Source organism: Mustela lutreola, chromosome 15, assembly GCF_030435805.1.
Source record: "Mustela lutreola isolate mMusLut2 chromosome 15, mMusLut2.pri, whole genome shotgun sequence".
Classification (NCBI taxonomy): Eukaryota; Metazoa; Chordata; class Mammalia; order Carnivora; family Mustelidae; genus Mustela; species Mustela lutreola.
In genome coordinates this window covers 15,971,172-15,985,429 of record NC_081304.1, presented here as the reverse complement: position 1 = coordinate 15,985,429, position 14,258 = coordinate 15,971,172, and the positions used below count along the sequence as shown (strand labels likewise).

The 14,258-nt window shown below is 36.7% G+C and overlaps 1 protein-coding gene and 1 pseudogene across 1 annotated transcript in view; both read left to right on the top strand.

Moving 5' to 3' along the window:
• Nucleotides 1-14,258, top strand: part of LOC131816701 (uncharacterized) — an 85,843-nt gene that overhangs the window by 51,632 nt on the left and 19,953 nt on the right. Inside the window, exons 34-37 of the mRNA XM_059149640.1 lie at nucleotides 4,624-4,677; nucleotides 5,721-5,825; nucleotides 8,906-8,959; nucleotides 9,551-9,655. Coding sequence (XP_059005623.1) covers nucleotides 4,624-4,677; nucleotides 5,721-5,825; nucleotides 8,906-8,959; nucleotides 9,551-9,655 — 318 coding nt within the window. The remainder of the gene's footprint in view (nucleotides 1-4,623; nucleotides 4,678-5,720; nucleotides 5,826-8,905; nucleotides 8,960-9,550; nucleotides 9,656-14,258) is intronic.
• On the top strand, nucleotides 6,061-6,964 carry LOC131816697 (PRELI domain-containing protein 1, mitochondrial-like; annotated as a pseudogene).

Sequence of the window (14,258 nt, the reverse complement as noted above, 5' to 3'; positions counted from 1 at the left end):
CTTGATGACTAATGATATTGAGTACTTTTCCAAGTGTTTATTAGTCATTTATACTTTTTTAATAAAGTATCTATTCAAATTGTTTGCCCACTTTTTTATCTGATTGTTTGTCCAACCACTTGGGAAATGGTTGTTTCTCTTTCATACCTACATTCTAGGAGTGCTCAGTTTCTTTTTGTCTTTCTGCTTCATTATTAAATGAAGGAATGTAAGGCTTTACATTTTCTTCTGAACGCAGCTTCACTACATCCTTTTGGTTTTGATATGAAGAGTTTTCTTAATCATTACTTTCTACTGACTTATAATTGATACAAAGATTATCTAGTATCTAAAAGTATATTTCTTATTTTCTTTTTAAGTCTTTTATTTATTATATATAAACTTTGGAGTTCTACCAGGTAATGTGGCCACTGAAATGTAAAAAAGAATCTCTGTTTTGTTAAAGGTTTCATTATGGCCATGTACTTTATCAATTTTTGTAAATCTGTAGGCATATAAAAATAATGTATAGTCTCTAGAGAGTGCATATAGTTTTTTTTTATTATTTTTGTTAGCATATAATGTATTATTTGCCCCAGGAGTACAGTTAGTGAATTGTCAGGCTTACACACTTCACAGCACTCACCAGTGCACATAGATTTCTATACATGTATTATGAAATCAAGTTTATCAGTAGTAGTATTCAATTCCTTTGTATCTTTACTTCTATTCTGTCTACAAAATATATCTTCTTCCATTTAGAGGGTTAAATCTCCTATTTTTTTATTAATTTTTTATTTTTTATACATATATTTTTATCCCCAGGGGTACAGGTCTGTGAATCACCAGGTTTACACACTTCACAGCACTCATCCAAGCACATACCCTCCCCAATGTCCATAATCCCACCCCCTTCTCCCAAACCCCCTCCCCCCAGCAACCCTCAGTTTGTTTTGTGAGATTAAGAGTCACTTATGGTTTGTCTCCCATTAATTGAATTTTTATAAGATTCTTCTTGGGGAATGAGGGTGGTTCAGTCAGTTGGGTGTCTGACTCTTAATTTTGGCTTAGGTCATGTTCTCACTCCTTTATTTTCAATCTTCTTTATCATTTGGTTGAAATATATTTGCAAAATCATCATATAGCTGGGTTTTTAAAGAACTCATTTGATAATCTTTCCTTTTTTATTTTTATTTTTTTAAAGATTTTATTTATTTATTTGACAGACAGAGATCACAAGTAGGCAGAGAGGCAGGCAGAGATAGAGAGAGAGAGGGAAGCAGGCTTCCCATGGAGCAGGGAGCCCGATGCGGGGCTCGATCCCAGGACCCTGAGATCATGACCCGAGCCGAAGGCAGCAGCCCAAACCACTGAGCCACCCAGGCGCCCCAATCTTTCCTTTTTTAATGAGAAATTTCCATTTGTTCAGATTTGGTGTAATACTAGACATATATATTTATTTTATTTTATGTTTAATATTCATTTTCTACTATTGTTTTCTTTTTTCTTTTTTTTTTTTTAAAGATTTTATTTATTTATTTGACAGAGAGAGATCACAAGCAGACAGAGGCAGGGAGAGAGAGAGAGGGGGAAGCAGGCTCCCACTGAGCAGAGAGCCCGATGCGGGCCTCGATCTCAGGACCCTGAGATCATGACCTGAGCCGAAGGCAGCGGCTTAACCCACTGAGCTACCCAGGCGCCCTGTTTTCTTTTTTCTTATCGTATTAATACCAGTTAATTCAAGTTGTCATTCATTATATTTGTTTTCTTCTTAATTAAATTTGAAGTTCCAGAGGAGGGTCACATTTCATTAATTCTTACATTTCTTTTCTTGTCATTCACTGTCATACTTACCTATAACTTAATTATTATTGGTAATAAAATACTGCTTTTTTCTTCATCAAGATACCTTTATCCATCAGATATTTTATTTCAGCTTTATCCCTTCCTCCCCACCTCCCACCCTACAATCCCAATGAGCAGTAACTTTTAGAATACTCATTCTTCCCACAATTTCCTCTACTCCCCACCAAGAGATCTTTGGAATGTCTTTACTTCCTCAGCTATAACATTTTCAATTATCACAATCAATCAACTCCTAAAATATCTCTTACATAATCTCCCTTCTATTTCAAGATTCTTTATTTAGCACTTAATATTACATATTCCATAACATAACTTACAGAAAAGAAGGTAGCATCTGTTCTGACATCTCTATTTCCACCACCTCAGGAAAATAAATGTGTCTGCCCACCTGTTTTATTCCTTCTTGGTCTCTTAGGAATCAGAGGAATTGGAGTATCCTCATACTGGCCTTGACTGAGCTTCCTTGGGGTCTCTTCAGCATTCTAAATGCCAAGTGTTTCCCAGGATCTACTACTTTCCAGTTCTGTTCCTGTGCTCTGACACCTCTCTGCTGCTTCCCTCATTGAGGGGAGAAAGAACCCCACGCCCATTCTTTCCTCCAGGACACAACCAAGCCCAAGAGTTGACAGAGCCCCAGCATCCTAGAAAGACCATCAACATTTGAATTTCAAAAAGCAAACAGCTTTGGGGCGCCTGGGTGGCTCACTGGGTTAAAGCCTCTGCTTTCAGCTCAGGTCATGATCTCAGGGTCCTGGGATCGAGCCCCGCATCCGACTCTCTGCTCAGCAGGGAGCCTGCTTCCCTTCCTCTCTCTGCCTGTCTCTCTGCCTACTTGTGATCTGTCTGTCTGTCAAATGAATAAATAAAATCCTTTAAAAAAAAAGTGAACAGCTTTGAGATAGTAGTAAAAGGGACTGGAGCATGTTCACAAAAACCCTTCCAAATTAAATTTATTAATTTAATTTATTTATTTATTTTTTAATTTATTAAAGTAAATACAAAAAAGAATATCATTATAAGTAAAGGAAAATGATCAACTTTGGTTTAAAAAAATTTTCCCTGTCACACAGATGTCTCAGTTCCTACTAATAGATTCCTCCTCAACTGAGATAAACTTGGAATATTTTAATGAAAGAGAACTCCCTCCAATTAGATGGCCTATGGCAGAGAGCCCTTTCATCTTGGGTCAGAGTGATATGGTTCATATATACAATGGAATAATTACTCAACAATCAGAAAGGGTGAATACCCACCATTTGAATTGTCATGGATGGACCTGGAGAGGATTATACCAAGTGAAATAAGTCAAACAGAGAAAGAAAATTTTCATATATATGGTTTCACTCATAGTGGAACATAAGGAATAGCACAGAGGACCACAGTGGAAGGGAGAGAAAGCTGAACGGGAAGAAATCAGAGAACCAAACAAACCATGAGAGACTTTGGAATCCAGGAACTAAACTGAGAGTTACAGAAGGGGGGAGGGTAACCGAAGGCACCTGTTGTGATGAGCACTGGGTGCTATACACAACTAATGAATCATTGAACACTACATCAAAAACTAACCATATGTTGGCCAACTGAAAATAATAAAAATCATGGAAAACACACAAAAAAATTTCCCAATAATAAACCAGATAAACAAAGAAAAAGATGGACAGACGACCATAGTGACCCATGTACAATGACAGGCCTGAAAATTGTAATCCCCTCCAAGGATCCCATCTCTTCTTCATGATAGGCTTGGTTAACTATAATAATCCAGGCAAACCAACACACATTTTCCATTTTGCCCTGACCTGTAATTGGTACTGACGCAGAAGTTACTAGTGGTGCATAAACAATGACTCTTAGAACACTGAAAAAATAAAATAAAATTAAAAAAAAAAAAAAGATGTTGTTAGTGGCCAGGAATACCTTAACAGACAAAGAATAAAGTCCAAAAATTCGCACCACAGAATTAGCAACATTATTGGAAATTGATAGACTTTTCTGGCCATTCTGCTGGCACTTTGTGGGAACTCAAAAACAAGTTTGTTGAATTAATGATTCACTACACTTTATACCATGTTTCCTAGGTTATAGCTAGATTTTCTCATCAACATGGAGTATTATTTTGCTGGGGGAGAAAAAGCACTTTTCTTTTTGGAAACTAAATGACAAGAATTAATCACTTTTCTTCCCTGAGCACAATATATTGGAAATGTTGGAATATTAGTTGTATTCAGCAAATAATTATGCTTACTGTCATTCAAGCTGTCATCCTTCCTCTTCTACCTTCTTATGAAGAATGTAGCAAAAAATTAAATTTTCGTGTGTGTTTGTGTGTGTGTGTGTTTGTGTGTGTGTATAGTATGAAACCAGCTCTTTTTTTATATTGAGGTTGTAATTGACATATAACATTTTATTAGTTCAGACTTATAACATGATTCAATATATATATTATAATATTACAATATATGTATATGTGTATATATATATATATATATCAATATGATCACAATTGACACCCATCACTATATACAGTTACAGTTTTTTTTGTTGTGATGAGAACTTTTAAGATCTACTCTCTTAGCAACTTTCAAATATTATTTCAATATTAACTATAGTTATCATACTGTATGTTATATCCCCAACACTTACTTTAAACTGAAAGTGTGTACCTGCAAAAGGTTAAATTTTCTAAAGCAAATAAATACTAAGTTTTTCTGCTCTATGTAACATATTTTCTTGGTCTCACTGTCATGTTTCCATCCAATTTATTCCTTGTCTTTACAGTAAAAGGTAAAGTTGATCTGGAAAAGCTGATGAATGAAGTAAAATCTTTCTGGGGTGAGTAAAACATTACTAAGACAATTCTAACCTTATGTTATATTTTGATTAGTGTTTTCCTAATATTATATCATAAATTTATTAATGTTGATATTTTACATATTTTAATGAAATATTTATATTCAACTTTACTTCTACATTTGATTTTGAATTATCTAGGGTTTGGCTGTAAAAGTCAGTGGTAAGGGGTGCCTGGGTGGCTCAGTTGGTTAAGCATCTGCCTTTAGCTCAGGTCATGAGCCCCACATGGGTCTCCCTGCTCAATGGGGAATCTGCTTCTCTCTCTCCCTCTGCCCCTTCCCCCAATTCGTACTTGTGCTTTCTCTCTCTTCTTTCACACTCTCTCTCAAGTAAATAAATAAAATCTTTAAAAAATAAATAAATAAATAAGTGGTGATACTTAAGTCATAAATTCTATTTTCTGTATTTCCTACCAGTGTTATACTGACCTTAACTAGTGTTTAAATCAGAGGTTTAACAAATTGGCTATCCATGAATTGAGTCCAGCCTGCAGTCAAGTTTATAAGATTTGGCAACACTAGCCCTATATTCCCTCACAACAGTAACTGGTATATTGTCTCGTTGGACAAGGCATGTGTTATCTAGTTCACCATAGCTAGTTTCACTAATTTCTTCTATCTTCAGCCTCCTACAATCTTGAGTTAATAACTGCTGGCTTAAATCACCAAATGTGGGTAGGCACAGAATATAGGAAGAGGAATATTTTTAGAAAATTAAGTTGATAAGATAGCTTTAAATAATAATCACATGATTCCGTATTAAAAAGAAAAAAAGGCTAGGTATCCTAAATTACTGGCCAATTATATAACCTGATTTTCTTTTATGGTATCTTGCCATTAGTTTTAGGAGACCATTCAATGGAGAATCAAGAAGTAGATTCTGCCTCATTATCCTCAAACACTATTAGAATATGTGAGAATATGAAAATTAGAATGGCATTCTTTAAACCAGCTTTTCATTATTTTGGATCATTATAATATCCTAAAATTGTCATGCATCAATAATTCATTTTTCTTTCAAAGGAGGCAAAGTAGATACTAGTAAACTTGGAAGTGTTTTGGAAAACTGGGGGATTGAGCTCACACCTAATGAACTTTCGAATTTGGTGAAGACACTGCCACTTGATGGTAAGTCTTATGGGTGCTATAAGCCTAGCTCTGTGGAATTGTTTCCACATGTGAAAAATGACAAAATAGTTGCAAATAACATCCAGTGCTCATCACAACACATGCCCTCCTTAATACCCACATAATGAATCACTGGACACTACATCAAAAACTGATGATGTACCCTATGCTGGCTAACTGAGCATTAAAAAAAAAAGAAAGAGGCACGCGGCTCAACAACTCCTCATGGGCGGCGGCGGCTCCTTGGGCGCGGCACAGTGGTGACTGAGCTGCGAGTCTGGAGGGCATGCACAGAGCCCCGGTCGGGTCTCCGTGTGCCCCACCCCGGGCTTCGCACCCCTGATGCTGCGCGGGTGCTGAGCCTGCCCCGGCCGGGATGATGGTGAAGTATTTCCTGGGCCAAAGTGTGCAGCGGAGTTCCTGGGACCAAGTGTTTGCTGCCTTTTGGCAGCGGTACCCGAATCCCTATAGCAAACGTGTTGACGGAAGACAGTGCACCGGGAAGTGACCCCTGACCAGAAACTCCTGTCCTGGCATCTCCTGACCAAGACCAACAGGATGCCCAGCTGGGCCGAAGGGACTGTTTCCTGCCAATGTCGCTCACTCGGTGTACATCCTGGAGGATTCTATTGTGGACCCGCAGAACCAGACCATGACTGCCTTCACCTGGAACATCAACACGCCCGGCTGATGGTGGTGGAGGAACGATGTGTTTACTGTGTGAACTCTGATGACTGCGGCTGGACCGAAATCCGCCGGGAAGCCTGGGTCTCCTCTAGCTCATTTGGTGTCTCCAGAGCTGTCCAGGAGTTTGGTCCTGCCCAGATCAAAAGCAATGTGACCAAGACTATGAAGGGCTTTGAGTACATCTTGGCCAAGCTGCAGGGTGAGGCCCCGTCCAAAACCCTCGTTGAAACAGCCAAGGAAGCCAAGGAGCAGGTGAAGGAGATGGCACTGGCAGCTACAGAGAAGGTTAAGGACCTTGTCAGCAAGGCAGCCACCAAGAAGCAGCAGCAGCACCAGCAGCAGCACTTCGTGTAGCGAGCCCAGGCCATGGCGCGGTAGGACACCTGACCATCCGGCTCAAGTCCCTCTGCCTGTCCCCCTTGTACTTTATTATTAAAAGTCAACTTCTAGCCCTTTCTGCTATCTGGGTGGGTTCGGGCTGGGTGTCCTGTTTGGCCCACATCTGGCACAGGGAGGGGCGGGGGCCTGCCCGGTCCCAGACAGTCCGCTGGTACAGGGCTAGGAAGCGCCAGACTGTAAGCTCCATGAGAGCAGGGACCTTTGTCATGCTCTCTGATGTGTCCCAAGTACCTGAAACAGTATCTAGCACATAACAGGCACTCAATAAATAGTTCTTGAATTCAAAAAAAGAAAGAAAGAAAGAAGAGAAAAATTACAAATTAAAACGAAAAATGTTTTTAAAATATTAAAAAGTTAATGCAAATACAAAGAAAAATTTCATCACTTTGGATTTTGATTTAAAAATCGTCAGTCTAATCTGAAGGGGCACATGCACCGGAATGTTTATAGCAGCAATGCCCACAATAGCCAAACTATGGAAAGAACCTAGATGTCCATCAACAGATGAATGGATCAAGAAGATGTGGTATATATACACAATGGAATACTATGCAGCCATCAAAAGAAATGAAATCTTGCCATTTGCAACAACGTGGATGGAACTAGAGGGTATCATGCTTAGCGAAATAAGTCAATCAGAGAAAGACAACTATAATATGATCTCCCTGATATGAGGAAGTGGTGCTGCAACATGGGGAGTTAAGGGGGTAGGAGAAGAATAAATGAAACAAGATGGGATTGGGAGGGAGACAAACCATAAGTGACTCTTAATCTCACAAAACAAACTGAGGGTTGCTGGGGGGAGGGGGTGTGGGAGAAGGGGGGTGGGGTTATGGACATTGGGGAGGGTAGGTGCTATGGTGAGTGCTGTGAAGTGTGTAAACCTGGCGATTCACAGACCTGTACCCCTGGAGATAAAAATATATGTTTATAAAAAATAAATAAATTAATTAAATTAAAATTTAAATTAAAAAAAAATCGTCAGTCTAACCCATTTAAATTATAAGTTGCTATCAAAGGCAAAGTGCATTACTCAGCCCCCAGGCTGCTGATCAGCTGGATTTGTTTTTAAAAAAAAAAAAAAAAAAAAAGGATTTTTTAAAAAGATAAAGAAGAGAAGGATAAAGGCATTCAGTTTCCCCAGCACCAGCTAATAATGTAGCTATGTGTGTTTCTGCAGCATCAAATATATAGTTTGCCAACAAGTGGGTAATTTTGTGCATTGAGAAAAAGCCACAATTCTTAACTTCATTAGATTAAATAAAACCAAAAAAATTATCAAAAATGCTTTTTAATCCAATAACCCAAAGATAACCATTATTAATATTTGGTACACTTCCTTCTAGTGCTCAGTAGATGATAGATTAATAGATAATATGTGTATATTGATTTACTTATAATTCTCACCTCTTCACAATATTAACATGTATATTTATCACAGAAACCTTGATGATGAAGGTAAGTGAAAATAAAACCATCTCTATTCCCAACTAAAAGCAATAACTACTATGAGAATTTTGATGTATATTTTTTTTCTAGCTCTCCATCTATGAATATATATTCTTTTTTTATTTGGCAATTTTGTGAATAAATCTTTGCAAATATTCCAAAATTTTTCAAGATAAATTCCTTAAGTAGAGTTGTAAAATGGAAGATATTTTGTTTGTTTTCTCACATATCATTCCAGAATATTGTAATTTGATCTCCCACAAACAATATTTTAGGATGTTATTTTCTCTACATTCTCAATACAGTGGGGGGAGAGCATCTCATGATTATGATTTGCAATTCACTCCTTTACTATTAAGAGTGAACATTTTGGTATGTCTATTTATCTATTTGCATTTGAAATATTCCTTATGCAAAGATTTTAAATTCTTCCTGATATTAAAAGATGTGTATTTATATGGTGGCTACCTGAACATAATAGAAATAAATAAATAAAGTGTGCTATCTTTCTGACTCCATTTTCAAAATATCTCATTTTTTTATAGCTGATGGAAAAGTGTATCAAAAAAGGTTGATGAAGGGCATAAAGTCTCTCAAACGTGAGTAAGAAGCACAGGGAAAGGACTGACTCTGAAACCTTTATTTGTGTTGTTAAAACATGAATCATCCTTTCCTATGTAATTGTATTTATTTATGCTTTCTTCAGTAAATCTGAATTTTACCACATAAACCAAGTAGTTTCTTGCACTAAGATTTGGCAGGAAGTATTAAACTTTCTTGAATTTTCCTAACTCAACCCCAGAGAAACAAGATTAAAACACAAAGCAAAAGGTGAAGAAGGAACATTGTCAGATAATGATTTCAGTCAGAAGCAGAGGCAAATAATTTGAAAGTGCAGACAACAAAAGTAACTCCTGTTTTATAGAATATTATGTCAGTCATCTCTAGCTCTTGTTTTTCAAAATCCTAATAGAAAATTGAGGAGAATTTTTATTTTCCTATTCCTGAGCAAAACTAGGTTTTTGGTGTTTGTTTTGAAAACCTTAATAATACTAAGAGATGGGTGAAATGTTTTTTTATTGGAATAAAACACATGCTTGATGAAAAGGAATAATAACAGCAGAGTGAATGCATGGTCCAGTTTTAGAAACATTCATTTTTACTATATTCCTTTTCTGCTCCTTACTTAGAAGGTGATGTTGATGTCAACAAGCTGGACACTCTTTTAGAAAACATGGGAATCAGCATCAAAGAAAAAGAGTTCATGGATCTGATAGGAAGACTGCCAGAGGCTGGTAAGCACATAACTGTACTTTTTAAGGGGTACTGCTTGTTTTCATCTTTACTGAGATGTAATTGGCATATAACATTGTGTAAGTTTAAGTACAACCTGTTGATTTGACATACTTGCATATTGCAAAATGATTACTGCCATAGCTAACACCTCTGTGACATTACATAATTATCTGTTTTTTAATGGTGAAAACATTTAAGATCTACTCTTAGGAACTTTCAAGTATATAATACAGTGTTGTTAACTATAATCACCATTCTGTATTATATTCTCAGAATTCATTCACACTCAAAACGGGAGTTTATACCCCTTACCTAACATCACTCCATTTTCCCACCTCCTCCCTCAGCCCCTAACAGTGACCATTCTACTCTGTTTCTATGACCTCAGTGTTTGCTTTTGTTATTTTTTGAAGTTTTATTTATTTGAGAGCAGGGAAGTGCAGAAAGGGAAGGAGAGAGAGTCTTAAGCAGACTCCACACTGAGCTTGATCCCACCACCCTGAGATTACAACCTGAGTCGAAACTAAGAGTCAAATGCTCAACCAGCAGTGGTACGTACACACCCTGAGTTCAGCATTTTTAGATTCCACATATAGTCTCTCTCCATCTAACTTATTTCACTTACCATAATACCCTCAAAGTTTATCCATGTTGTCACAAATGGCAAGATTTCTTTTTTTCTCATGGCTGAGTAATTTTCTATTGTATATAATATACCACATCTTCTTTACCCATTCATTCACTGACAGACATATAACTTAACTATTGTGATTAACATTACAGTGAACATGGGAGTATAGATACCTTTTTGAATCCTATTTCAAAGTGGGCTTTTAAATTTTATGCTGTGTTATGGGATTAATGGATCATATTGTAGTTCTATCTTTAATTTCTTAAGGAACCTCTATTCTGTTTTCCACAGTGACTGCACAATTTTTATTCCCATCAACGAAGAGCAAGGGCTTCCTCTCCTCCACATCCCCACCAGCATTTGTTATCTCTTATCTTTCTGATGAAAGCCATTCTAATAAGTTTGAAGTGATATCTCATTGTGGTTTTAATTTGCATTAATTTGCATTTCCCTGATAATGAGTGATAATACCTATTGGCCACTTGTGTGTGTTCTTTGGAAAGATGGCTATTCAGTTCCTCTATCCATCCTTTAATTGGATTGGGGGGTGGGGGAAGTTTGGTATTGAGTGTATGAATTCCTTATATGTTTTGATCTCAATCCCTTATCAGATATATGGTTTGCAAATATTTTCTCTCCTTTTGTAAGTTGCACTTTCACTTTATTGATTGTTTCTGTTGCTATACAGACTTTTTGTTTGGTGTAGTCCCACTTACTAATGTTTTCTTTTGTTGCTTGTGCTTTTGGTGTCATAACTAGAAGAATAACTCAAGGCTCATGCCAAGAAGCTATGTTTTCCTCTGGAAATTTTGTTTGGGGTCCTACATTTAAGTCTTTCATTCAAGTTTATGTTTTTGAGTGGTATAAGATAGTCGAACAATTTCATTCTTTTGCCTGTGGTTATCCAGTTTTCCCAACACCATTGAAGAGACTGTCCTTTCCCTATTGAGTATTCTTGGCTGCCTTAATAGTTGACAGTATGTGTGGGGTTTTATTTCTGGGCTCTTGATTATGTTCTGCTGGCCCATGTATCTACTTTTATACTGTGCCATACTGTTTGATTAACTTTGTAGTATAGTTTGAGGGGGAGGAGTTAAGGTAGTGGAGGATTAGGGAGATCTTAAGCATGTCTCATCCCTCGAATATGGCTAGATAGTTATCAGATCATTCTGAATACCCAAGAAAATCAATCAGAGGTCTAAGAGGATGAAAACTACAAGTCTACAAGCAAAAAAGTGACCACCTTTTGGAAGATTCTTTTAACAAGCAGACCAAAACACAAGCAGAATCTAGTTTTGTTGTTGTTGTTGGGTTTTTTATTTTGTCTTTTTCTTTCTTCTTTTCTTTTCTGGACAAAATGATGAGATGGAGAAATTCACTCCAAAAGAAAGTACAGGAGGTAGTACAACTAGGGATTTAATCAGTATAGATATAAGTAAGATGTCTTAACTAGAATTTAAAACAATGATTACAAGGACATTAGCCAGGCTTTAAAAAAAGCATAGAAGACACTAGAGAGACCCTTACTGCAGAGACAAAAGAACGAAAATCTAGTCAGGACGAAAATTAAAATGCTATAACCAAGATGCAATCCCAAGTGGAGGCCATAAAAGTGAGGATGGACAAAGCAGAATTGCAAATCAGTAATATAGAAGATAAAATTATGGGGGGAAATGAAGCTGAAAAGAAGAGGGAAAGAAAGGCAATGACCAAAAGGTAGACTTAGGGAACTCAGTGACTTATTAAAATGTATTAACATGTATATCATAGGAGTCCCAGAAGATGAAAAGAGAGAAAGGGGGACAAGTTTTATTTGCACAAATTATCACTGAAAACTTCCCTAACCTGAGGAAGGACACAGACATCAAAATCCAAAGAGCACAGAGAACACCCATTAAATTCAACAAAAGCCGATCATTGCCAAGGCATATCATAATCAAATTCACAAAATACACAGATAAGGAAAGATTCCTGAAAGCAGCAAGAGACAATGACTTTAACCTACAAGGGAAGACAAGACAGGTTTGCAGCAAATCTGTCTACTGAAAGCTGGCAGAGCAGAAGAGAGTGGAAGGAAATGTTCAGCATGCTAAATGGGGAAAATAGGCAGCCAAGAATTCTTAACCAGCAAGACTGTCATTCAGAATAGAAAGAAAGAGTTTCCCAAACAAACAAAAACTAAAGGAGTTCATGACCATTAAACCAGCCCTGCAAGAAATTTTAAGGGGGGCTCTCTAGGGTGAAAATAAAAAGACCAATAGCAACAAAGACTATAAAGGACCAGAAAGCATCACCAGAAACACCAGCTCTACAGGTAACACAATGGCACTAAATTCATATCCTTCAACAATCACTCTATAGTATCATTTGAAATCAAGAAGGGTAATGCCTCCAGCTTTGTTCTTTCTCAGTATTGCTTTGACTATTCAGGGTCTTTTGTGGTTCCATATAAACTTAAGGATTTTTTTCCTATGTCTGTGAAAAACTACCATTGGAATTTATATAGGAATTTGATTGAATCTATAAATAACTTTTGGTAATACAGACATCTTAACAATATTAATTTTTCTGACCCATGAATGTGAGCTATAATTCCATTTGTTTTTTTTAATTTCTTTCATCATGGTTTTATAGTTTTCATTGTATAGATCTTTTACCTCCTTATTTAAATTTATTTCCAAGTATTTTGTTGTTTCTTTATGCCATTGTGAGTGGTATTATTTTCTTTATATCTTTTTCAGATGTAAAGTTTATAGAAATGCAACTGATTTCTGTATGCTGATTTTTGTATACTGCAACTTTACTGAATTCATTGATTAGTTCTGACACTTTTTTGGTGGAGTCTTTAGGATTTTCTACATTTAAGATCATATCATCTGCAAACAAAGACAATTATGCTTCTTCCTTTCCTATTTGGATGTCTTTTTTTTTTTTTTTTTCTTGTCTGATTGCTCTGGCTTGGACTTCTAGTCCTATGTTGAATAGGAGTGGTGAGAATGGGTACTCTTGTTCATAGGCTTACTTTTTTTATAGGCTTTTCTTTCTCCCTTCAAACTAGGGGGTTAAGTGAGTATTTTTTACTGAAACAGTAAAGCTAGATATTGTTTCATGAACCTTCATAATCAATTGTGTGTGTGTGTGTGTGTGTGTGTGTGTGTGTGTGTGTGTGTGTTTAGAGTTCCTAGTGTGACTTACAGTAAAAAATTTGAAAATCACTGGCTTAGGGGTTCGTGGGTGGCTCAGTGGGTTAAGCCTCTGCTTTCGGCTCAGGTCATGATCTCAGGGTCCTGGGATGAAGCCCCGAGTCGGGCTCTCTGCTCAGCAGAAAGCCTGCTCCCCCTACCCCCGCCCGCCTGTCTGCCTACTTGTGATCTCTCTCTGGCAAATAAATAAATAAAACCTGAAAAAAATCACTGGCTTAAATCATAGTAATATAACAGTTCTATTTTCAAAGTATTGTTCTTTCTACACACTTCCTGGCTGATTCCAATTAATCATATGTATTTAAGATTTCAAATCATTTATCTCAAACCTATAATTATTTCATGCATTTCAGGCTAGGAAAGTAAGGTCTTTTTATGTAGCATAATGGGGGCAAGTATTTGATCAGATACTCTAAAAACCCCATTAGAGTAAGGAATAATAAAAATGATATATATGTATTATGCATTTTTTCTTTCCATGAAAAAAGGGGACTACATTTTAGCTTAATGTAGCCATACTATTTGAAGATTTTCTTGTGCAAAAATACTCCTTTGTCATCTGAAATACACTCTCATTTTCAGTTTCTCTTAAGTGGAGCAAAGTACTTTTTTTAGAAGTTGAGCAGAAATTTCTGTCAGAATCCATCTAGATTTTCATTCTTTCCCCAGTCTTTTTTTTTTTAATTTATTTTTTATTTATTTTCAGCATAACAGTATCATTATTTTTTCACCACATCCAGTGCTCCATTCAATCCGTGCCCTCTATAA